The sequence below is a fragment of the Durio zibethinus genome, chromosome 18 (assembly GCF_047325235.1).
Source record: "Durio zibethinus cultivar Kanyao isolate XHJ-2024 chromosome 18, ASM4732523v1, whole genome shotgun sequence".
NCBI classification, from domain to species: Eukaryota; Viridiplantae; Streptophyta; class Magnoliopsida; order Malvales; family Malvaceae; genus Durio; species Durio zibethinus.
Window position 1 is genome coordinate 2,603,300 of NC_143179.1, and position 23,559 is coordinate 2,626,858.

Here is a 23,559-nt window from a genome sequence, read left to right on the forward strand (position 1 = left end):
ATCACCAAGACTGAACTTATCATGAAAAACTTCTTTTTTTTTTAAATTTTGAGGATCAACATTTTCAAAAGTTTCTTTCATCTCCTCATCTTCATTCTTGGCATTTCTTATTTTCTTTTCAAAGTAATGTAGGGATCTTTTATGTATTTTATCAATTATTTCTCAACATTCAAATTTCATGAAAAATGCAATTCATTAAAATCCATTATGATAGGAAAAATGATAAAGAACAAGGTAAGTTTAAGGAAAAGCATATTCAACATAAGAATAAATCAATACAAAAAGGCAAATAGACAATTTTAAGGCATATTATTAGGATAAGTGTTTGGATGCTATAACAACATCCATATAATGAATATTCGGACAATTTTTAACATATATCTAGAATTTGACGATAGTGTTTCTTCAAAGTATGACAAATAGTTTTATTGAATACTCTTGTAATGAGAAAATGTTCTTAAATTATTACTATTATATTAGAGTAATTTAAGGAAAATTTTTAATATTAAATTATTTAGTAAACTATAAATATATTTTAAAGATTGGATAATTTGAAATCAAACTAATATCATTGTTTAGATGGGCGTTGTGAATGTGTTATAACATTTCTCACATGTAACCGCACTTCCGAACTCGAAATTTAGTTTCGTGGGCTAGAATCTACCATTTAAAGATACCTAAGTCAAACTTGAAACTTCTCTTTAAAATAGGACAGATTTAGTTAGGTGGCCAATTGCACCTAAACAAAAAAAAATTAATGGTTACTCCTAAGTTTATATCTGGTGATGGGTCAATGGATCTACACGTTATGACAATGTACACATTTGCATTTATGCACAAGCTCTATACCTATGTTTCCAAATCTGTTTCTTTAAGAGAAAGTATGTATGTTTTTGTGAGGTTATAATGCCTCCACTTGAGCTAGCCAAATACTTTTCACTCAAACTAAACCCTTTCTGTTGACAGCCTATTATAAGTGAAGATTAAGGACCTTACTATTAAATCTTTATATAATTTAATATTATCACACCCTTACACTTGAACCTTTGCTTGTCTTCAAGAAAAACTCTTAAATCAACAATATAAATAATCAAAATAAATGCACACAAAGTCAAATTTACATAAATTATCAATCACGGACTATATCATAATACAAAGATAGTTATAAACATAATTAACAAGAAACTTATTCCAAAGTAAGCTTTCAATATCACACAACTTTTACACATGTGAAGTTACTCTATCTCTAATCCATACATACAATCTAAGTAAAAAAAATACAACATATATATCACATATCAATTTAAAGATACAATATACTTCATTTTTTCACTTTCCTCTTCCCTCTCCACTAATATTAAACTTATATATTTGACTCAAGATCAAAAGGTCTTTTAGGCTTGTAATGTAAGACTTGGGTAGGTAAGAAAAGGAATATTTAGGCTCATAAACCCTTTGGCTTAATTGATTTGTTGGACTCATGATTGAGAACTTTGGAAACTTTGAAACTTTCAAAACTTTGAGGCATCTTTGTTTCGACATTTTTTTTCTTACTATTTTTGGCTTTAGCCATTTTGGTTTTTATTTTCTCTTTTGTCGAGCTTTTTCAATTTATTTTTCAATTTCTCCCAAATACATAGATTTGTTCTCTTTATTTGTCCAAATATGCATAAGCAATATTAGGTTAGGCAACAACAAAAAAAAGGGATAATTCAAAGAAAAGGCTTACACTTATTATAATGGTTAAATAAAATAAATAAAAAGGCTCAAAATCAAAGGTACTACAAATGCATTATTATAGGTAGGCTTGAAAAGGCTTAAATTGTCCAAAGAATGCCTAGATCATTTTTTAAATCAAATAAAGTTTAGAATTTCACCTTGAGGGTTAAATAAGTAAATTCCAAAATCATACTCTTACCTTCAAATTTCTAAGCAACATAATATCTTGCATAATTCTTACCAATATCAATGTATATCATAAATTAAGACTAAAAATACAAACATAAAAATCATACTCTAAAAAAAGACATGCTTAGGAAATCATTTCATTGCTTCACTACACATATAATTCTCCTCATATCATACTCAAAAACATATTTTACCTCAAAAATTTTCCTTTCCCCCACACTTAAGTTATAAAATATTTCAAAACAAAACATTAAAGTATTAAAGGTAAAGGAATACTCCCCTATCTTTGCTTTCCTTTTTAAGTCAAATCTTGAATTCTTCATGGGGCATCTCTTTGCATTACTTTCATCCCTATAAAACATTTCAAAAATAAAAAGAATCAAAGCATACCTATCTTAAGAAAATAAACAATAACAAAAAAAAAAAAAACAAATATATGTAAATAAACAATTAATGTAAAACTTGTGTTGTCTCCCAAGCAGTGCTAGTTTTGATCAAGCTTGATCATACCTAAATTCTAAAATTATCTCATTCTTTTAGGAATGAATTTTCCTTATTACACTCTCCTTTAAGGTATCACGTAGACTGAACTAGCTTTAAGAGGTGTACTAACTATCTTTGCACGTACAACATAAGTTGGTCTTGGATTTATTACGGGAACATTTAGCTTCGGGCTGGTGGGATCAATTTTGAGCTTGCAAGAACTAGGACATAGTGGGCTGGTTGAATGGATTAAGTTCGAGTCCTTAACATTAGGTTTTTTCTTTTCCTTAACTTTAGTTATTGCTTACACATCCTCATCATCTCTAAAAATACCATATCTTCTACTTATAAATTGTACTCTTTTGTCCTTAAATCTTAAAGTCAGATCACAGTTATACAAATCAATTAAAATTTTGGATGTCAAAAGGAAATGTCTACATAAAAGTAAGAAGAGCTTCATTATCTTCTATATCCAAAACAACAAAATTCACAGGATATGCATATTTACTAACTTTTATTAAAACATTCTCGAACATTTCTCATGGTTTCTTAGCAAATCTATTAGCAAATTTAATGTTGAATGTTGAAGGTTTCAATGCTCCAAATTCTAGCTGCATAAAAACATTCACAAGCATAAGATTAATGTTGGACCCAAGATCACAAAAAGTTTTGTCAAATTTTAAATGACCAATTTTATAAGATATAAAGAAACTCTTTGGATCTTTTCGCTTGTTTGGAAAAAGTTATCAAAGTACAGGACTACACTCTTCCAAAAACGTGACATTTTTAGCTCCTTGAGTAGCACTTTTAGTACTGGCTTTTGTGTTGGTGATGCTACTTTGAAAGTTTGACTTTGAGTTGACATTATTGAAGTCATCCTTGACCTTTAACTTCTCAATCTTCTTCTTCCTAAACTTTCTCTTCCCTATCAGGTTGAATACTTTCAAGAAGTGCTCTCCTAACTTGTATCAACATCTCATCTTCCTCAGCTGAATTCTCAATGTATTCTTCAGGGTCTTCCTCTTGAATATACTTAGGATCCTCCTCAATCTCAAAATTTTCACCAATCTCCTCATGTGGCCCAATGCTTTTATGAGCTTCAAAAGTCATTTGATCAAATATATCTAAAACTTCTCTACCAAATCTCAATAATTCCTCATCATCCATAATTCCTTCCCAATGAAATCTATTTAAGGCAACTATACAAAACTTGGCAAGTTTACCACCATTGGCTCATCCATAATATCATCATGATCAAAATAATAGAAACATAGTAACAAAAATTTTGTAGTTTTAGTAAACAATTTTTATTTTCGTTTATCAAATATATTTTTAAAAAACAAAAAGTAAAAATAAAATTATTTTCTAGAAAATGAAAGTAGAAAATAAAAACAAAAATATTTTTTTAAAATCAAACATAGCCTTACTTTTTGGTTAAGAATAAAGAGATAAAGGAATGATTAATTTATGAACTTATTCATATATATTCTTTTGAACTTTTTGTCAAATAGAGATCAAATTCAAGAGTTGTAATTTTTCAATTGATTTAATTCAATCATTTAATTTGTCTTTTAGTAAGTTTACATTCGTAAATTATAACATCATTTTACATAATATTTTTACCATTTAACTATTATAATATATTTTCATTTGATAATTTTTTTTGAATAAAATAAATATAAAATAAAAATTTTAAAAGTAGATTAAATTTTCCAAAAAAAATAAAATTAAAAAATTTCAATTGCACTCATATTACTACTCAATATTTTAGCTTTTCTCAACTATTTATATCAATATAATAAATTTTTTTAATCCAACAATTATTATTACAATACCAAATTTTAAAATTCCAAAATCCAACACTTAAATTTTTATAACTTTGACTTTTTGTTTATATTCATTTGCTACATTCACGTGTAAACTTCTTTTACATGCTTTCTTCTTTTCTTTGACTTTTATTCTCTCATAGATTTCGTCACTTTTCTTCTCTTTTTTTATCGATGGGTTTTCTTCTCTTATTGCCCTCTTTCATTACAGTTTCAATCAATTTCTCTTTCAATTTTTGTTTCATTATCTCGTAGTTCTTCTTGCCATTTTTTAATCGTTTTCCCACATTTTTTTTTTTTGTTTTTTTGCCTTCCACATTTTTTCTTCATTTTTCATTATCTTATCTTCTCATTTGACATTTCTTTTCATAATCCTTATCTTTATTGTTTATCTCCTTTTTAAATTTCTCAATTTTAATTTTTCGTGACATTTTTAATAATTTTGTATAGCTTCAAATCTTGCGAAAAGATCATTTCTCTTTCAAATTTGTCGGAATTAGTGTACATTTCATTGCTTCTGATTTTGGCGTCTGTCCTTTTGATCATAACTTTTAAAACTGAAAATAGCTTTATTTATTAGGAGGCCATTTCTCTTTAAAATTTATCAGAGGTGGTGTATCTTTAGTTCCTTTTTTGTTTTAGCCTTTTCTCCTTTTGGTATTAAATCATTTTTCAATATGTCATACTTCAGAATTCATCAATTATAACAAAAGACTGATTACATCATGAAAGATTAGTTATGCTTTTACTTGGGTCTGTTTGAGTTTCTCATAATTTTCGTGCTTGTAAATATAAGTTTTAACACGCATCCAACATCAATTTCTCATAAAAATCAACATAAAATTACAGTTATAAATCAAGGTCCAACGAATCTATAACTAGATCCCAATAAACCTAGCAATATATTAATTTTTTAATTCAACAATCATTATCAATCTTTAAGAAAAAATGCCACATATGAAAGCTCCAAAAAAAAAATCAAATTTCAATATAAAACTCATAAGAGGCAATTCCCATCATTATTTTATTATTAATTTATTAATTTATTAACAAACCCTCACAACCCATTTAAAGTACTTCAATCAAATGTGCCAACTATCTCTCAAACGGATCTATTTTACGATATAGATATGAATGTTTCTTATATAATGTTATTAAAAGTCATTAGATGTGATTTTTTTGTGAAAGACTGAAATTAATTAGAAATTAAGTAACTTTTTATGTAAATAAAACAAATCTTCATAATTTAATGCATTTTCTTTTCTACTGCAGACAGGATACAACACCATTTGTAAATCTTAAGAAGTGATTTTGAAAGGCTTGGAATCTCATATAACATAGAAAATACTCAGAGCCAGTGCCCAGCGGATGTGAAATCCGAATTAAGATTGAACCACAAGGCCACACACACACACGGGAGCTTCCTCGTTTTAGGAATTTCCTCCTTCGACTTGGCCCAAGCAACAGCTAGCCAGAGAGCCGTTTCCACAAAATCAACAACTAGTTTGGCAGTTCCTGGTCGAATGGTGGTTTATAGTTAGTGATAAACTTATCCGAAACAGTCATTCATGCTCTTTTGCCAAATGGAGCCTTCTTATTCGTCGAATTAGGCGCTAATTTGGCAGAATTGGCAGCTGGATTTGTTATCTTACTACGAAAAAATTGTCCCGTCATTTGCCCAGCTGTCAACAAATTCGTAGCGGTTGACGTGTCTTTATTCTGCCACTTGCCAAATTCTAATTAATTGCCCCCCTTTGCCAGATCATCTTTGCCTAAGTAGTTTTGATACAATATAGGTTAAAATAAATTTTTATTTTTTAATTTATATTTAAATAAATTCTTGTTTCCAACAAAATATTAATTTATGTTTATACTTATCTTATTAAATCATATTTGAATATAAATTAAAAGATAAAATTTTTATTTGAATATAAAATAAATATTAAAAACTTATTTAAATACGATAAAAATATAAAAATTTATTTAAATAAAATAATAAAATTTTGAAATTTTTTTTATTCTTTTAGCCTATAATATACATCATTCTTGGCCGATCCTCTGCGACTTTGATATGAATCTGACGGTAATATCTATAAAGGATTGCATTCGCTGCTCTTCCGGCCAACGTGTTGAGTGTTTCAAACTAGATCCAACACTTTTAAAAGTAGAAAAGGAGCGCATAATGATAATTCATTTGCAATGGTTTCTATTTAAATTTTGCTACAATCTTTTAAAAAAACGGCTCCCTAAGGCTTTCATAAGCAGTTTTATTTATAAGGTGTTTTTTTTTTTTTTTATATCGTAACAGATTTTTTTATATAAAAAATCTTTATTCTTACCCGAACATTGAGATATGACAACATTTTTCAACTACAATTCTTTCTAATATAATGTTTTAATTATTTAATTACTCTTAATAATATTTTAATAAATTTTATATAATTTTAAATTTTAATTGATTAATTATAATATAATTATTATAAATGATTTGCTCCTACGTGCTTATGACATTATCATGCTTACGACATTATCTCGATTTTCAATTTCGACTTGAAGTTGCTAGGGTATCCATAATTTTCTTTTGAAATATTAACAAATTAATATTTAAGTGACAAATAATCGGTTAATTTTTAAGTCAGTCACTCATTTATGTTTAAAAGTATTTACATTAAAAATAGAAAATGTAACTGATAAATTTACTTTTTCTTTTTGAACTAAATCACTTTTACAAAGTATTAATCATAATCTTTTAAAAACTAAATTACACTACTCCCTCCCTCCCTCTCACTATCCATCCTTTTTGTTTATCTTTCTCTTTGGAAAACTTTAATTTATTTGTTCCCTACTACAAATAAAACAATTATGTATCCAAATTCTAATTGAAGAAAATAGCCGAAGTAAAATAATTTTTCCCTCGTGTATACTATTTGGTATAAAAGATTAAAAAAAAAAAAAAGAACGAAAGAAAAAGATTAAGAATTGTAGGAAGGAAAGAAAATAAGTAGATTTGCATCACGAGGGAAAAAAGATTTGGACACGCAAATAGTATTTTCCTTACCTTTTTCAATCTCCAAAATTGAGTGTTGTGGCCCGTGGGAGAAAGATGAGAAAAGATTAAAGAGATGAGAACAAAAGAAAAAAGATAAAACAAAGAGACATCAACAGTGTTCTGGTAACAGAGACTGGCCATGCACAGTGGTGAAGTGAAGCAGGGAAGAGACAAGGATCCAAGAACAAGGAAAAATCAAAATAGAGAAAATCAGGTGAAGGAGCCTTCTGATCTTTCATTGATAAAGAGGAGATTGCATGCTTCAGATTCCTTTCGAACCTATTTTCCCTTTTCATTTTGTGCAGAAGGAACTTCTAAATTCTAAGTAACACAAAGCACGCCTAGTTTCTATTGCTTTTAACTTCTCTTTGTCAGTGAAGGGAATTGTGCAAACTCAGAAGCTCCTCATGTGCCTACATAAGAGAGAGAACAAAAAGAAAGGAGAACAGTGTTTTTTCTTCTTCGTTTGTGTTTAATTGTGATTCTAAAGTCAGAAATAATGTGTCAATTACATAGCAAGAGTACTAAATGTTATTATTACAACAAAGTGGGACGTCAAGTACTTACTTGTATAAGCAAATTATGACTTACATCCTAAGACTAAATTGGAATATATGTTGAGTCCTAATCTTTGCCTTTAGCTAAAAGACATTATCAAACAACAGAATAGCATAGCATGTGGAGTTACTGCCAAGAGACATCTACTTTGTTCTTTGTAATGACATAAAACCGCTAGTTCAACATTAATAATGCCATGACTGAAATGATAATTACCTGCTACTCACTTATAGAACTCTTGACATCTTCCTAATCAGAATATGGTGTGAGATCAATGTTGAAGTGTAGCTTCCCTTTGCTTACCCTCTGGAAAACATCAATTGAAGAAATGATTAATACCAACATTCCTACTTATTTCATAAATTAAGAAAATGATGCACTAAAAGGCACCAAGGGGTTTCCAACCGAAGCACAATGCCAGTTATTATTACTAAGCAATAAATGAAGAAAATCATAGGTATCCAATATATCAAGAATTGCTGCCTTTTGAATAAAAAATATGAAGTGACACTATAAAACCAACTATCCAGGAGCCCTTCAAAGGCCTCCTATAACTCTTCCTCCACATAATCCACAAAATTGCAAGAAAGGATTAGTGCATGTTTGGCTAGGCTGAAGCTTCTATGAGAAGTGCTACTGGAGTAAAGCTTCTCTAAAAGTCCTGTAAAGAGAAGCTAAAATAGTGTTTATTAAAATTAATACATAAATGCTGTAAAATGTTGAAAAAACTATTTGGTAATATTTTTGTATATATTTAATAAATATTTAATAGAAAATAAATAATCAATTTTATTAAATTAAATCACAAGTTTTTTAAATAAATAAAATAAAGATATATTTTGTTAATTATAATAAAATAAATAAATTCAATAGAAAAATGGACAAAATAAAAAATAATGTGAAATAATAATCCTCTTTATAATTTTGTAAACTATTGAAAAGTAAAGTGAGAATTTAAAAAGTTTCATTTAAGACTTGCAATTAAAATTATCACTTAGTGAAAAAGCTTTGATTTATAGCTTCGCCTAAAAGCTCAAATATGTTTTCCACATAAACTAAAATTCTTAAAATTTTGAGAGCCAAACACCTAGCTTCTGCTTTTGCAATAGATAAACTCTTCAATAAGCTAGGCCAAGCACCTTCTTAATCTTCTAATTTTCTCATCAACATATTACAGCAAACCTCTCCAAGCAGACCAAGCCAAATCAAATCAAATTGGCTTTCCACCCCTTGAGGTAGTTTTTGACAGATCTTCCAACAGGCCCATTCAGCCTCTCTAACATTCAATAACAGTTTAAGATACCAACAACTACAATATATCCCTACCTTTCCAAGTTATCTTTTTTTTCCTCCTCCTTGTACTCCCTTTGTCATAATAAAAAAACCAATTTTTCAGTTCCCGTGTGAACTCACTAACCTATCTTTGGCCATTATTACCCTTCGTTACCTGGACCAAGACTCAGACATTCACTTCTTTTCAGTTTCCTCAAATATCTTGTAGGCTGAGGCTTAAAATCTCACAAAAGAAAACCCACTGCCTTAATCACTGATCTGAATTTTTAAAAAAAAAAAAAAGAAAGAAAACCTTTCTACACATTGTCTGTATTGATATTAATGTTCAGTATCAATAACAGTATTAATATTTGAACAGACAAATTGTAGTATCATAAAAATATCTTTTCCTTTTCTTTAGGTCCTCAGGAAAAGAGGGGATAGTGAAACAGAAAGTTCCAAGAATAGATGTATGCTTAGACATGTCTGGGAGATTGAAATAATTTGACAGCATCCCATCTACATATACATGTAATTGCTTATTTACCATGCAGCAACTGGAAACACTATAACACAACCATTCACATCAAGGATGGGAAAAGAACTTACAGCTATGGCAATTAGCTCTTCCAGAAGTTCCTCCAAATGGCGCAGTGGCTATCTCCAGTAACAAGCAAAACATATTTTGATAAGTTTACAGCTTGGTAATATGGTCTGATAATAAAACTTGTCTACATGAATCCACCCTCTGAGGACCTAAAGACACAATGTGTGCTTGTATTAAGCAAATGTGTGCTTGTATTAAGCAAGTGTAAACTATAAATTCAACTCACCCATTGAGTTGGACCATCAACCAGAGCATTCAGAGGATTATCATGCACCTAAATATCAAAGAGAAACTTTTAGATGTCCAAACTAAAATAAAATCAATATGGAAATTATATGAGAATTTATTCTTCAGACATGCAATTCAATAATCAAAGTAAAAGGCAATGCCTGTTTATTGTAATTTGAGCAAAAGCCAACCCAGAACTCCAGTTATAAGCTCTTAAATACTTTACATTACACATTTCCAGCAGGCAATCAAGCAAAATATACCTCCATGAAAATTCCATCCACTCCAACAGCAACTGCAGTCCTTGCGATGCATGGTATCAGCTCACGAAGGCCTCCACTGGCCACACCTCCACCATCCAACTATATAACAAAGCAGCGATTTAACTATTTATAGAAAATAAAACTCAAAAGCAATATGAACTAAGAAACAAAAAGGGAAACAAACTAGGATCAAGAAACCTATATTCGTAAAGAACAATAACAATAGCAAGCAAAAGTATTTAGCAGAGAAAGAGGCATAGAAAGAATAGCTGCCATGATATGTCAATCCTTAGCTGCCATAGATATGTCAATCCTCTACCTAATATATTACAAATATTTCTGATCAATACTTGATAACACAAAATCAAATGGACAGAATTACCAACAATGAAATGCAAAACATATAGGAAGAATTACTGCAATTTTTGGAGCTTTCTCCATTAATGCCATTAAGTGAGTTTGTGTTAGCACTAACCTTCCCTTCGGTCCAAGATAGGGCAAAAGAATAAAAACTAGAAAGCAAAAGACAGCTAACGATGCTTTGCATCCATATTATCTTTTTTTAGTAAAATTAAGGGCTAAAGGTGAATTTTACTATAGATCAATATTGAATTTTCACTGCACTTCAACTTCAATGATTTTTGCCACTGTATTTTCAATTTAGTTGAATTTTGCCTTTGTACTTTCAATTTTGTTGATTTTTGGTCATGAAAATGCTAGAAAATTTTCATTTTTATTAACAAAGTATAATGTGAAAATTTCAAATTTTATTATTTTTTGTCCAAAAATTAATGAAATTGAAACTACGAAGATAAAATTTGTTATTTGTATTAACAACATATTTTGTAAAATATTCTGATTCCATTACTTTTTGTCCAATAATCAACAAAATTGGAAGTACAATGACAAAATTCAATAAAATTGAAAGTAATAGTGGCAAATTGAACGAAATTTAAGTATAATGGAAAATTTTTAATATTGACCAACAATATAATAGAAAAATTTAACTTTATCCCTAAAATTAACTAACCCTTAGCTCAAATATGCTAGACCTTGAATGTATGAAACAGCTCTCGGAGCATCAAAATTCAAAAATGAGTAGTTCCAACTGTTTCTATCAACCATCCCTCCGAAAAACAAATATTAATAAATGAAGAGCAAATATGATAATGAATGTGAAGCATGCAGATTTAAGCTCAAAGACCTTTCAATTAAAATTATATCTACCTTGGCCTATCCCATGAAGAGTGTCCTTACAATAACAATAATAATGTTAGTCAACTATCCCAATTCAAAAGCAGTGACAGATTGACAGGTCCTTTCCAACTTCTTGAACAATTCAGATTAAAAGAACATATAAAATATCAGAATATTGGTTAACCGGTAAAACTATCCATAACCATAACAAGGGAGCACTCTAGCACATTCTAGTTTTGGAAAATAAAAAGTCAAATGCAAAGTTATACCCACCTTTCTTCCAGCTGGCTGTTGCAACGAATGTGTGACATCTGCAACCTGGAGTGAAATACTTGAATCAGATGTGAAGTCCACCAGGTAATGGCAGGCAAATGGAGCACAAATTGTTCAAGTTATACACAAAGGAACAAAAAGTCATTATGCAAATAATCACTTTTCATTTGCAGAATGTCTCTTCATTCATAAACATAGGAGAGACAAACAGTAATTGAAAGGCATATGCAAAAAAAAAAAAAATTAATGTTATCTGGAATATTTTTGTGGAAAAACTAAAAAATAAATCAATGTGAAAATTGAATGTATGTTGGAAAATTACTTATTAAGAATTATACAAAAATCTTAGGTTTATATACAACTAACTAGGGGTTAAAATAAGAAACTAAATCTTCCTAAAAAACTAATCGTATAATTGAAGGATTGTCTATCCTAATTTTAGAGATACAAATACTTAATTCTAGAGATACAAATATAAATATACAGATTACAAGATTACAACCAGCTGCAAATAGGTGTTTTCCCACACTCCCCCTTAAGCTAGTGAATAGGTGTTTTCCATTCCCAGCTTGGAAATAATTTCTTGAGATGTTGCACTACCGAGACCTTTAGTCAACACATCTGCAAGTTGACCATTGGTTGATACATAAGGTGTACAAATCAACCCAATGTTTAGTTTCTCCTTTATGAAATGCCGGTCTACTTCAATGTGTTTTGTTCTATCATGTTGCACAAGATTATGTGCAACGCTTATTGCAGACTTGTTATCACAGTAGAGTCTCATTGGTCCATCCCACTTGATCTTCAAATCTTCTAGGATAATCTTTAACCAAAGTAGTTCATAAATTCCTTGAGCCATTGCTCTGAACTCTGCTTCAGCACTTGATCTTGCCACCACTTTCTATTTTTTACTCCTCCAAGTCACAAGATTACCACCTAAAAAAGTGCAATAACTTGAGGTAGATCTTCTATCAGTTACTGAACCTACATAATCAGCATCTGTATATGCTTCTAGAACTAACCTTGAATTTTTTTTGAATAAGATACCTCTTCCAGGATTGGCCTTCAAATAATGCAATATACGGTAGACAGTCTATAGGTGCACTTCTTTAGGACTATGCATAAATTCACTTACCATACTCACAGCATATGCTATATCAGGTCTAGTATGTGAGAGATAAATGAGTTTTTTAACTAATCTTTGGTACATCTCTCTATTTATAGCAGCATCTTCATTAACTTCTCCAATGTTATGATTAGGATCTATAGGGATATTTGCAGGTTTACATACAAGCTTCCCAGTTTTCTTCAGAAGATCCATCACATATTTCTGTTGTGAGATGAAAATATCATACCGTGAGTGAGCTACTTCAATTCTTAGGAAGTACTTCAATCTCCCTAGCTCTTTTATCTCAAATTCTCTAGTCAAACACTGTTTTAGGGATTCTCTCTCTTTTTCATCATCTCCAGTTACAATTATATTATCAACATACACTAATAGAACTGTGACTCTCTCTGAATCAGAATGCTTGATAAACAATATGTGATCTCCTTGACTCTGTTTATATCTCATTGCTAGCATCACTTTGGCAAATCTCCAGAACCAAGCTCTAGGAGACTGTTTAAGGCCATATAAAGCTTTTTTCAGTCTGTATACTTTCTTTGCTTCTAGATGACTTCTAAATCCCGGTGGAACCTTCATATATATTTCTTCTTCCAAATCACCATGTAGAAAAGCATTCTTTACATCAAATTGTTGAAGCTGCCAATTGTAATTTGCAGCCAATGATAAAAAAATTCTAACCGTATTCATCTTGGCAACTGGAGCAAAGGTTTCTTGGTAATCCACTCCATAGGTTTGAGTGTAGCCCTTAGCCACTAACCTGGTTTTATACCTTTCAACAGTATCATCTACCTTGTATTTTACAGTGAAAACCTATTTACATCCCACTGGATTTTTTCCTTTAGGCTACTCTATTAGTTCCCATGTCTGATTTTTCTCTAAGGCCTTCATTTCTATTTTCATGGCTTGCCTCTATTTCTCATTAGATAATGCCTCGAATAATGTAGTTGGAATAGAAATAGTGTTTAAGCTCACAAGAAAATTTTTGTGGGATGGTGAGAATTTTTCAAATGACACAAAATTAAAGATTGGGTATAGTGGATGTTTGGTACATTCTCTAGTTCCTTTCCTAATGGCAATAGGCAGATCATAATCACTAATTATAATTTTAGGAGATTCATGCTCATTTTGAGAAACAAAGTCAAAAACTGTAGTTACCTCATTTCCAGAGTTAGGATCAGGTTCTTAGACTGGCACTAGTTCAGGATTTGAAACTTTCTTTCTCGAGTACACCTGTAATTCTTTCATAAAATCAAGAACAATATTATCCTTTGTCACATCTTCCGTATTTGGAATGGGTTCAGACTCAAATTCAGTGTTTGATTTGGGCTCAGCAGAAACAGGTTTCGACTCAAAAGAATTAATGGGTGTAAATATTGAAGAAGGGGGCAAATCAAGTAAAAAGAAGTCTTTATCCTTATTTTTCATGAATGAAGTCTCCCCCTGAAGATAAGGTTGAGTAAAAAATGATTTATTTTCTTTAAAAGTGACATCTACATACACATAAATTTTTTTGGTATGAGGATGATAGCACTTATATCCTCTTTGAGTTGAAGAATACCCCACAAAAATACACTTAATCGCTCTTGGATCCAACTTTCCCCTGTTATGACTGTGAATATGAACAAATGATGTACAACCAAATATCTTAGGTGTGAGATTGTTTGTGGTATTGAGGTTGGGATAAAATTGTGAAAGTAGTTCCATAGAAGTTTTAAATCCCAAAACCCTTGAAGGTAACCTATTTATAATATGTGTGGCAATAAAAACAACTTCTCCCAGTAAAATTTAAGTATATTTGCTTGAAAAAGAAAGGCTCGGGTTGTGGCTAGTAAATGATTATTTTTTCTCTCTGCCACTCCATTCTTCTGTGGAGTATTAATACAAGATGACTCATGGATAATCCTCTCTTTTTAAAAATAAGTAGATAGACTCTAGTTGAAGTAGTCTCTTGCATTATCAGACCTAAATCTCTTGATTCTCATTCCAAATTGATTTTGGATCATGTTTTGGAAGCTTAAAAACACACTACTCACATCTGATTTAGATTTAAGTAAAAAAACCCAAAAGACCCTAGTACAATCATTTATGAATGAAACAAACCATCACGCATCAAAAATATTAGGAATAGTAGAGGGACCCCAAATGTTACTATGAATCAAGTAAAAATGAGTAAAACTTCTTTTGTTATTGATTGAAAAAGACACACGTCTACGTTTTACAAGTTCACAAACATCACAATGAAAATCTTCGATATTTAATCCTTTGAACAAAGAAGGAAACATGTTTCTTAAGGTTCCAAAAAAATGATGTCCAAGACGAAAATGATAAAGCCAGATTTTGTCTTTATTGGAAGATTTTTCAGAAAGAAATGACAAAGGTAAACTATTCTTGATACTACTTGTGTTATTTGATGTCTCAAGATAGTATAGTCCATCCTTCTCCTTAGTAAGTCCAATCATCTTCCCCGAATTTTGGTCATGAAATTCACAATAAAAGGGATAAAAAATTACTTTGCAATTCATATCTCTAGTAAGTTTTTGTATAGATATCAGATTAGTAGACAATCCAGGAACATGAAGAACATTTTTGAGAACAAACGAGAGATTAACTTGAACATCTCCTAATCCTGCCATTGTAGTAAGTAAATCATTTGCAACAACAATTTTCTTATTACTAGGATACAGGTTATATGTACTAAACTTTTGTGAGGAATGTGTCATGTAGTCTGTGGCTCCTGAGTCAATGATCCAAGAACTCGTAATAGGCTTAGCCGAGATATTTAATCCATAAAAACCGAAAGCTTTACCTGAACTAGAAACCTTACCTAGAAAACATACCACAGTAGGCTTTTCAAAGATTTTCAATAAGTTTCTCAACTTTTCAATCTCTTCCCTGTCGAACTCTCCTTTTTCTGAGACATCTGTAGTACTTCAGTGATTTTTTCAATTAACATTTCCTCAAATTAGGTGGTAGTGATATCTTTATTTGAAAGGGTTCGGCAATGAAAGCCTAAACAGGATTCGGCAATGAAAGCTGAAAATTTTGCTTCTCAAGAAGAGCCTAAAGCTCTGATACTATGTGAAAAAACTAAAAAATAAATCAGTGTGAAAACTGAATGTATGTTGAAAAATTGTTTATTCAAAATTATACAAGAATCTTAAGTTTATATACAACTAATTAGGGGTTAAACTAGGAAACTAAATCTTTTTAAAAAACTAATCCTATAATTGAGGGATTGTCTATCCTAATTTTAGGGATACAAATACTTAATTCTAGAGATACAAATATAAATATATAGATTACAAGATTACAATCAGCTGTAAATAAGTATTTTCCCACAATTTTAGCAAAGATTTTTTTTTTCATTTACAGTGAAAGTATCTTGGCAGATTATCACCGAACAAAATCTGAAGCAAAACTCATAGACTATAGTCAACCAGGCCTAGCTCTAGTGATTAAAGGACATGATAAGGGCTACCCCTAAGTGTATGAGTGCATGATTTAAATATTTTCAAGGGAAAAGAAACATCAGAAAGTGTAGAAATTACACAACATAAACTATTTGCTTACAACAGGACAATTTGCTTCCCTCATCCACTCCAAATTACGTGGATAAACAATCAAATCATCTGTAAATCAAAACCAATTCTGTAAGATCAATCAAAAGGGATAAGCAAAAATAGCTAAGGCATCCATAAGTTCAATTTGAATATTCATTAGGGTTGATCTTAGGCTTGAATTACAGTTAAATTTCAATACACCAAAACAAGGGTTGATATACAATATTAGAATGCAAAAGGAAAAATAAAAGACAAAGGCTTTATCTGGTTTAAGTAAACAACTCCAGCTGACGAACCTCATTCCCATCCTGTGTTCAATACTCCCAAAAAGCAAATATAGAAGCAAATGTTAAATCTTTAATAAAAAAGCTCAAGTCCCATTGCTTTTCACTTTTCACAGGTCCTAACTTTATTGGACAACCATTTGATGGCCACAATTTGTGGACCATTATGGCCACAATAAAAAACCATAATAAATATTTAGGTTTGAATTAATTCATTAATAATTAATATATTTTAAAAACATTTAAAGTATCGATCTTGTTTCCTTCTAAGTATTTTCTGTGTAGCAAAGACTTAACCAAAAATCATAACCAGGAAGTTTGCTTTATGTTACCAATTCCATTTGTTAATTATGAAAATATATAGATGACAAACCACAAGTTTATTTTATTTCATAGCTCACCTTAAAATAACATAAGATTGACATAGAGTACATAATATGAGAAACCATCACCAGAGACCATCTGGTTCTTATTGTTAAGTCTTAATTATGAACCTAGAAGACAAGCACTAAAAGCCCACTTAATAATTAAACATAGCTAGCGAAGCATAAAGAGAGGATCATCTTTAAATGGGTATTGGATCAACGAACAAGAGACAAATATTATCTTTCATATATGGATCAGGATGTGTGTATCCATCTCCATGCTTGTAACACAAATATGATGCTTGAGCTAGGTTCAAAGGTAGTGATAGGAGATCTCGGGGGATTGTAGTTGGTCTCATGCGTTCTTCATTTATATCCTTCCAGGCGTCCTCAAGCTGTTTCTCCAAGTCCTCCAACGCATCCTTCTCTGACAGGTTTTGTTGCTTCATGTAGCATTCAACACTAGAAGGGATATGCTCTCTCAATTGCTCGAACTTTTTTTGAATGACGGATATGTGCAAATGATCATTAGAATATTTATAAACTAATAATCTTAATTTTCATTTGAAATCATTTCCTTTTAAGTCACTATAGATATATAATTATACCTCATGTGATGCTATATCATCCATGATACGGCCGATTATATTTATAGCCTTTATAATTCTTGGTTCAGATTCCAGCCACTCAAATGCCTCTAACCTTGCGATTGTTCCCATTCCTATAAATGCTATTGTTATTAAAGGATCAAAAGTGGATGTCTTCATCGCAACCCTCATGTACTCTTCGAATGTTGGTACATGACTATCCTTAGACCATTTCGCCTCAGCTTGGTAGTTGTTTATTAGTCCAATGAACTAAAATGAAAAACATGTTAAAACATGAAAAATTAATACTCATTAAGGGAAATGATAGTTTGACGATTCTTACAGCATCTTGTGCAGAAGGAACACTAAAGGATCTTCCTTCCTTTTTAGCCTGCTCATCTATTTCATTGAAAACGTCTAGCACAGCCTTGCAAATAACTTTAGTGTAATCTTGCAGCTCATCAAGAGCACCAATCTCCCATCTGAAAATAAAACATTTGCTTGTATAAATATATTTAATTTTTAGTGAATTAACACATTCATGCATACATACATACTTACAAATATGTATAGACACATTTTCTCAGCCAAATAAAGTTTTATTAGAAAAGATAACTTGAACAAAAAAAGAACTAAACTTAAAATATTAAATATGTTGTTCAACCATCTTAACGTTTTTTGTTTCAAAAAAATTTCTTTCTATTACACTCGAAAAGTATCTATTCTATTATTTTTAGTCAAATTAACCCTTGAGTTTGTTGGGAAGCGAATCAAGTGATATGTGATCTTAAACTAGCATTCTTTGTACTTGTGGCGAATGATGTGCCTTTTTTAACATAACGAAATTGACCACGTCTTAGATGGAAAATCATATGATAAGGGCCGGTAAGAATAAACCTCTTTAATGCATCAGTTAACCATTGAAGTTCTTTTGCTGTCCCATAGGCGTCAAATGTGTCGTCTAGAATTGATATAAGAATCATCGTCTTAGTAAGAAGTACCCGCCAACGTGAATAGTGTGGTTCAAACTTCAAAACATTCATCCATGTGTACGCCTCCACGTATCTCTCTCTCGCATAAGAAAGCTCGGATGAAAAGTTGTACTCCTCCCAAAACCTGCAAAATCAAAATTCCCTTGAAAGTCACGGAAAATTCTATCCACAAAATTTTGCTAGGAATCCGTTCCTTAATTTCTTTTGTACCTTGCAATATGGCTTATCTCTTGCTTATGAAGTACTTGAACTCGATTAAAGTCCAGTTTTGCAAACTTAAGTAGGGTCTCGTTTCTGGTTTCTTCCTCCTCATAGAAAGAGATATAGGTCCTTGCCTCTAGTCTTGGAGGGCATTTGTTCAATGGTTGATCAAGGGCAAATGTTATTTGCTTTGCGAGATGAGGGCTTGGCTTCGTTGCCAAAGACTTCAAGTTGGCTTTGGTGAATGCAAGGGCTTCCTCTAATATGCTCTCTTCATGAACTCTCAAGTAGGCAGCTTCATACAGGCTTAGCATTCCCCTAACATCATCGATAAGTGTTTCTCTGAACTTACCATCATTGTCCTTGAACTTGTCAAAAACACCTGATTCACATATATATTATCACTTCTTTGTAATGAATTATGATGGAATATATAAGCACCATTTATATAAATTGGAGGAGGTGGCTTTTAAATTAATTAAATACATATCAAATAAAGAATGTAATTAATTAGTATTAAGATTAACTTTTTTTTTTTTAATTTTAAAGATAGAGGATTCGAATTCTACTTTTTGAAACATGAAAATTATGTGTTGTTCATTGAGCCAAATGTTGGAGAGCAGTAATAAGATTAACTTAAACAAGAGTTTACATGGGTTGCTAGCAGTAACTGCACTTGCCTCGATGTCCATAACTAATTTATTTTAGATTATCCATTTATCATTGTTCTTACCGCAAGACATTTTGAAACCATATTGTCTGAAAACTCGAAAAACAATTGAAGTAGAGTTTAAGTCATGGTCATTTCCAGCCACAAGATTTCGTTGCGAATCGAAAATCCTTTCCAATTGGTTTTCAATGTCATTCTCAAAGTGATACGAAACACCAAGGCGAAGCAGTGTGTCTACCAATTTGACATTCTGAATGGGATCAGCTGTAGAAGCCATTAACATATCCTTCACCTTCTCTTTCAATGTGTCTATTTCTTTCGTTAAAGAAACAAATACCTGCTGCGACAAGAAAACAGTTCATTACTTTGATTGAGGTGTTGAAACTATGTTTAAAGTAACTTTTCAAGACAAGCCAGCAGCCATAAAGCTTGAAACTCTGTTTCAGTAACATGAAAAAATAATGCAAGTGCAAAGAATATGCAATACGTGAGGAGATGCAAAGATTACCGAGTCATCCATTGAAGAAAAGGACGGGAATTTATCTCTCCAAATATTTTTGGAGAATGCTGCCACTGGACGGAAAACATCGCACTCTTCTTTATAAGACATTTTTTTTTTCCAGAATATTGGCGAAGAAGCAGACAAGTCTTATTTTTGCTATGCTTGGCTTCCCAGCTCCCTGGCTGTATTTATAGAGCCAAAAACAAAAATGGGAAAGTAACTGTTGGTGTTGAGCTCCGAGCTGGGGGTCAAAATCGTGAAATCACAAAAAAAAAAAAAAAAGCCATTAAGGGCAAAGGTTAGAAGTGTTCCCTGGATTTGTACTATGACGTTGAGGTCGGTTAGAAAACGTCAGAAGAAGAGTGGATAGTAAGAATAGTAAAAAAAATGGATAGATAATATTTAGATAACTGTATAGGTAAAATCTGAGGGGTTTATGAGGTAAAATAGTGGTGCCTAATTAATATAGCACTCTTTACGTATTAGGTTAATTTAACATATCAAATCGATTCAAAAATTAAAAATATTTTTAATTATTTATTGACAGTTTTTAACGAAAAAAATAACTAATTACCTTTTAGATCCAAAAATACTCATAACAAAAACGTTTTCTTGACTCTTACCACAAGTGATGTTAATTATAGAACTATTAAGTTAAATGTCAGGAAAGTCGAATCGCAAAACTTAGGTGTGTACTTTGAATGTGTCTTCTGTAATAAAATGTTTGCTCAAAACTTAGACTAAATTTTTTTTATCTAGTTGTAATTATTAAAAAATTTAAAATTATACTTGACATGATTTTATATTTTGAAAATATTATATAATAACTTCATCATTAATATTTTTTGACACATTTTTTTGACTGCATGCAACTAAGCCATCAATCAACCATTGATCTCGCATTTAGTTACACAAATAAATTTGTAATATGTTCATTGTTGAAAATGCACTCTCTATTGTGACAATAGTTATTCATAGAATTAATATTAATGTCAACAACAGATAATTAATGGATACACTTTATCTTTTCAGGTATCACAACACAAATAATCAAAATATTATATTATATATACAATTATTATTCACTTATCAATTATCAAGTATTAAAATTATAAACACCTAATTTTATTCGAATTAATTGAAATAGAATCCAAATTGTATTCGTAATTTTAATGTATCCAATTTAAACTCATTTAGATATTTTGATCATATTTATTGCATGTTGAATTCAATTATAGATTATTTTATTAATTAATCTTATAAAAACCAAAAAAGAAAAGTCAACAAAATAAGAAAAAAAAAAGGTAAAAAAGAGTTACTGTAGAAATGGTAGAATTTGTATGGAACTAAAGTCAAGATCCAACCGGCTACCACTTTAATTTGCATTGCTCACACCTACCAATACCAAATTTTGTCAAAATTTGCAGCAAAACCTTTGGTAGCTTTGAAAAACGTCCCTTAATCTTAGATTTCTTGGGATTTAATTTCTTATGCAAACTCTGTAAATCCAACACATAAAGTGAGTAATTTATACAGAGGGATCAACAAAAAATGCTCATTGCGATTTTGTTAAAATCCCATCACACATGAAAACAAGCAAAAACAAGAAAAAAAATTCAATATCCACATCTCCAATGAGAATCATCACCAAAAAAAATCACAAAAAAAAATCAAAAACAAAAACTTGAATCTAGAGCATTTGAGATTTCCTTTTAAGAAAACTATTTGAGGAATTGTATTTAGGAGATCAAAGGGAACATTTTGAGATGTTTTGAAAATTTTTTGAATTTTTTAAAGGTTGTCGGAATCTAAATTTTTTTTTTTTATTTTTTCGATGACCAATTAAATCTTTTGACAACCAAAATTTGGAAATATGGTCTAAAACTAGGAAAGTCCTACTAAGTTGAAGTTTCTGATGACGACAAGGCAAGAAGAGGCTGAAAATTGGGATTGCAAAGCGGCCAGTGAGGGGTTTTTGGGTTCTAGAGAGAGAAGCTATGAGGGAAGAAAAGAGAGAAAAGAAAAAAGTGAAAAATTATTTGATTTAGGCTTTATATAAATGTTCAAAATGACGTCGTTTTAGTGTTAATAGACCTACGTGCCAACTTGCACTCTGACCTAACATATTTGTAAGTTTTGCTTTTTATTTTTTATTTTTTTATTTTTTTAGGTTTTACTTTTAATTTTTTAAAAAATTAATTTAAAATATTAATTATTTTGGAATAAATAAATAATAATTTTAATAAAGATGCAAAATAAGAAACAAATAATTTTTTCAAAAAACCAAAAATGATTAAATTCTAAAAAAATAATGATTAAGGAAAATTGAAATAGTTCTTTTTTTCCTTATTTTTTTATGAGTAAGAAATATTTCTTGAATTTCATCTAAGTGTAGAAATAATTCATTAAATTTTTTTTGCTAAAAATAAAAAAATTTCAAATAAACTAGTTATAATTAATGGATTGTTTAAATAAGTCATTTGAAATGTAATTTTTTTAGAAAGATTGAAAGAGTTCAATTTTCTTTAATTATTATACGAAAAAATAATTTTTGATTTCACCAAAAAGTTGAAATAATCTAAAAGTTATTTTTCTAAATAAAGGTTTATTTAAATAATTCAATATAAATAAATAATAAAAAAGTGTTAATTTAAATAATTCTCTTAAATGTCCTCCACCTTTTGGTTTAATGACTAAGGAGGCTTTATGAGGACATAGAGATCTTCGTTTCGAGCCAAAATTTCCTTTCCCTTTCCCTTTTGTAGGGGCTATGCCCTCCCTTAAACAAAAAAAGTAAACCTTTTAAATGAAAATTTTAAAGAAAATTAGAAAAGTCTTATTTTCTTTACTTATTATCAAGAAAAAGCAATTTTGAAATTTTTCCAAAGAGTAAGGATAATCTTAAAATCAACTTTTACAAATGAAATATTTATTTAGATAATCACATAATGATAAATAACAACAACAACAACAACAACAACAACAATAATAATAATAATAATAATTTTAGTTCTTTTGTTATGATTAATTATGTTATTTTTTATATTGCTATTAATTATGAAATATTTATATTGTTGATTTTATTTCGATTAATAATTGTTATGTTCCCTTGAACAAATATACATTTACATTCATGCACGAGTTCTATACCTAGGCTACCAAATCTGTCCTTTTAGGATGAAGTAGAGTATATACACTTTTGTGAGGTTATAATGCCTCCGCATTGCCCAGCGAAATACTTCCACTCAAGTTGATATCTTTCTATTGGCAACCCGTTATAGGTGAAGATCAGAGGCCTTACTAGTCTAGAATGGATGTTAGTAAGGATCCATTTAGGAGCCTTTTAACCTTTATTAAATTTCAAGCCTTGCATATAGTGAACCTTAGAAAATCAATGTTAGATAGAATGATACCATTTTTGTATATTATACCCTAAATTAGGACATATAAGGGAACCTTTGGTACCTTTGTTAGAGATTGTCAATAAAGTGATAAAATAGAAAATTGTTTGCATTTTCTTGTCTTTATTGTAGAATTAATTGTAAATTTCTTGGTGGTTGTGTAAAGTTTCTTTTAAAAATGAGAAAAAAATTATTATACATTGCATT

At 30.3% G+C, this 23,559-nt stretch overlaps 3 protein-coding genes across 4 annotated transcripts in view; all 3 read right to left on the reverse strand.

The window, feature by feature from the left end:
• Positions 1–1,882: 1,882 nt before the first annotated feature.
• Positions 1,883–23,559, reverse strand: part of LOC111298947 (2-dehydro-3-deoxyphosphooctonate aldolase-like) — an 81,955-nt gene continuing 60,278 nt past the window's right edge. Inside the window, exon 15 of the transcript XR_016329585.1 lies at positions 1,883–2,259. The gene's annotated coding sequence lies outside the window, so the exon portion shown is untranslated. The remainder of the gene's footprint in view (positions 2,260–23,559) is intronic.
• Positions 7,099–16,451, reverse strand: LOC111298946 (2-dehydro-3-deoxyphosphooctonate aldolase). Its single transcript, XM_089746979.1, has 7 exons — positions 16,361–16,451; positions 11,665–11,709; positions 10,195–10,293; positions 9,930–9,977; positions 9,706–9,753; positions 8,041–8,130; positions 7,099–7,679 (listed from the first exon to the last, which is right to left on the reverse strand). The coding sequence occupies exons 1-6, from the start codon at positions 16,382–16,384 to the stop codon at positions 8,074–8,076; spliced, it is 321 nt and encodes a 106-aa protein (XP_089603105.1). The 5' UTR covers positions 16,385–16,451; the 3' UTR covers positions 7,099–7,679; positions 8,041–8,073.
• Positions 17,001–20,162, reverse strand: LOC111300254 (putative terpene synthase 6). 2 transcript variants are annotated; one of them, XM_089746794.1, is made up of 7 exons: positions 19,958–20,162; positions 19,513–19,789; positions 18,789–19,161; positions 18,484–18,702; positions 17,930–18,068; positions 17,608–17,856; positions 17,001–17,493 (listed from the first exon to the last, which is right to left on the reverse strand). In XM_089746794.1, the coding sequence occupies exons 1-7, from the start codon at positions 20,057–20,059 to the stop codon at positions 17,200–17,202; spliced, it is 1,653 nt and encodes a 550-aa protein (XP_089602920.1). In that variant the 5' UTR covers positions 20,060–20,162; the 3' UTR covers positions 17,001–17,199. The 2 variants fall into 2 exon arrangements, with proteins under 2 accessions (XP_089602920.1, XP_022751623.2); XM_022895888.2 differs by having other exon boundaries at positions 19,513–19,786; positions 19,958–20,161.

What these genes read in the sequence shown, in the direction of transcription:
- LOC111298946 (XM_089746979.1), bottom strand. Translation starts at nt 16,384, where the DNA reads ATGAGGGAAGCAAATTGTCCTGTT. An exon ending in GGGAAGCAAATTGTCCTGTT is followed by an intron (nt 11,710 to 16,360) that starts GTAAGCAAATAG and finishes ATTTCACTCCAG; the next exon opens with GTTGCAGATGTCACACATTC. An exon ending in AACAGCCAGCTGGAAGAAAG is followed by an intron (nt 10,294 to 11,664) that starts GTGGGTATAACT and finishes TTTGTTATATAG; the next exon opens with TTGGATGGTGGAGGTGTGGC.
- LOC111300254 (XM_089746794.1), bottom strand. Translation starts at nt 20,059, where the DNA reads ATGTCTTATAAAGAAGAGTGCGATGTTTTCCGTCCAGTGGCAGCATTC. An exon ending in TTAACTGATGCATTAAAGAG is followed by an intron (nt 18,069 to 18,483) that starts GTTTATTCTTAC and finishes TTTTATTTTCAG; the next exon opens with ATGGGAGATTGGTGCTCTTG. An exon ending in ATGATATAGCATCACATGAG is followed by an intron (nt 17,494 to 17,607) that starts GTATAATTATAT and finishes ATTCAAAAAAAG; the next exon opens with TTCGAGCAATTGAGAGAGCA.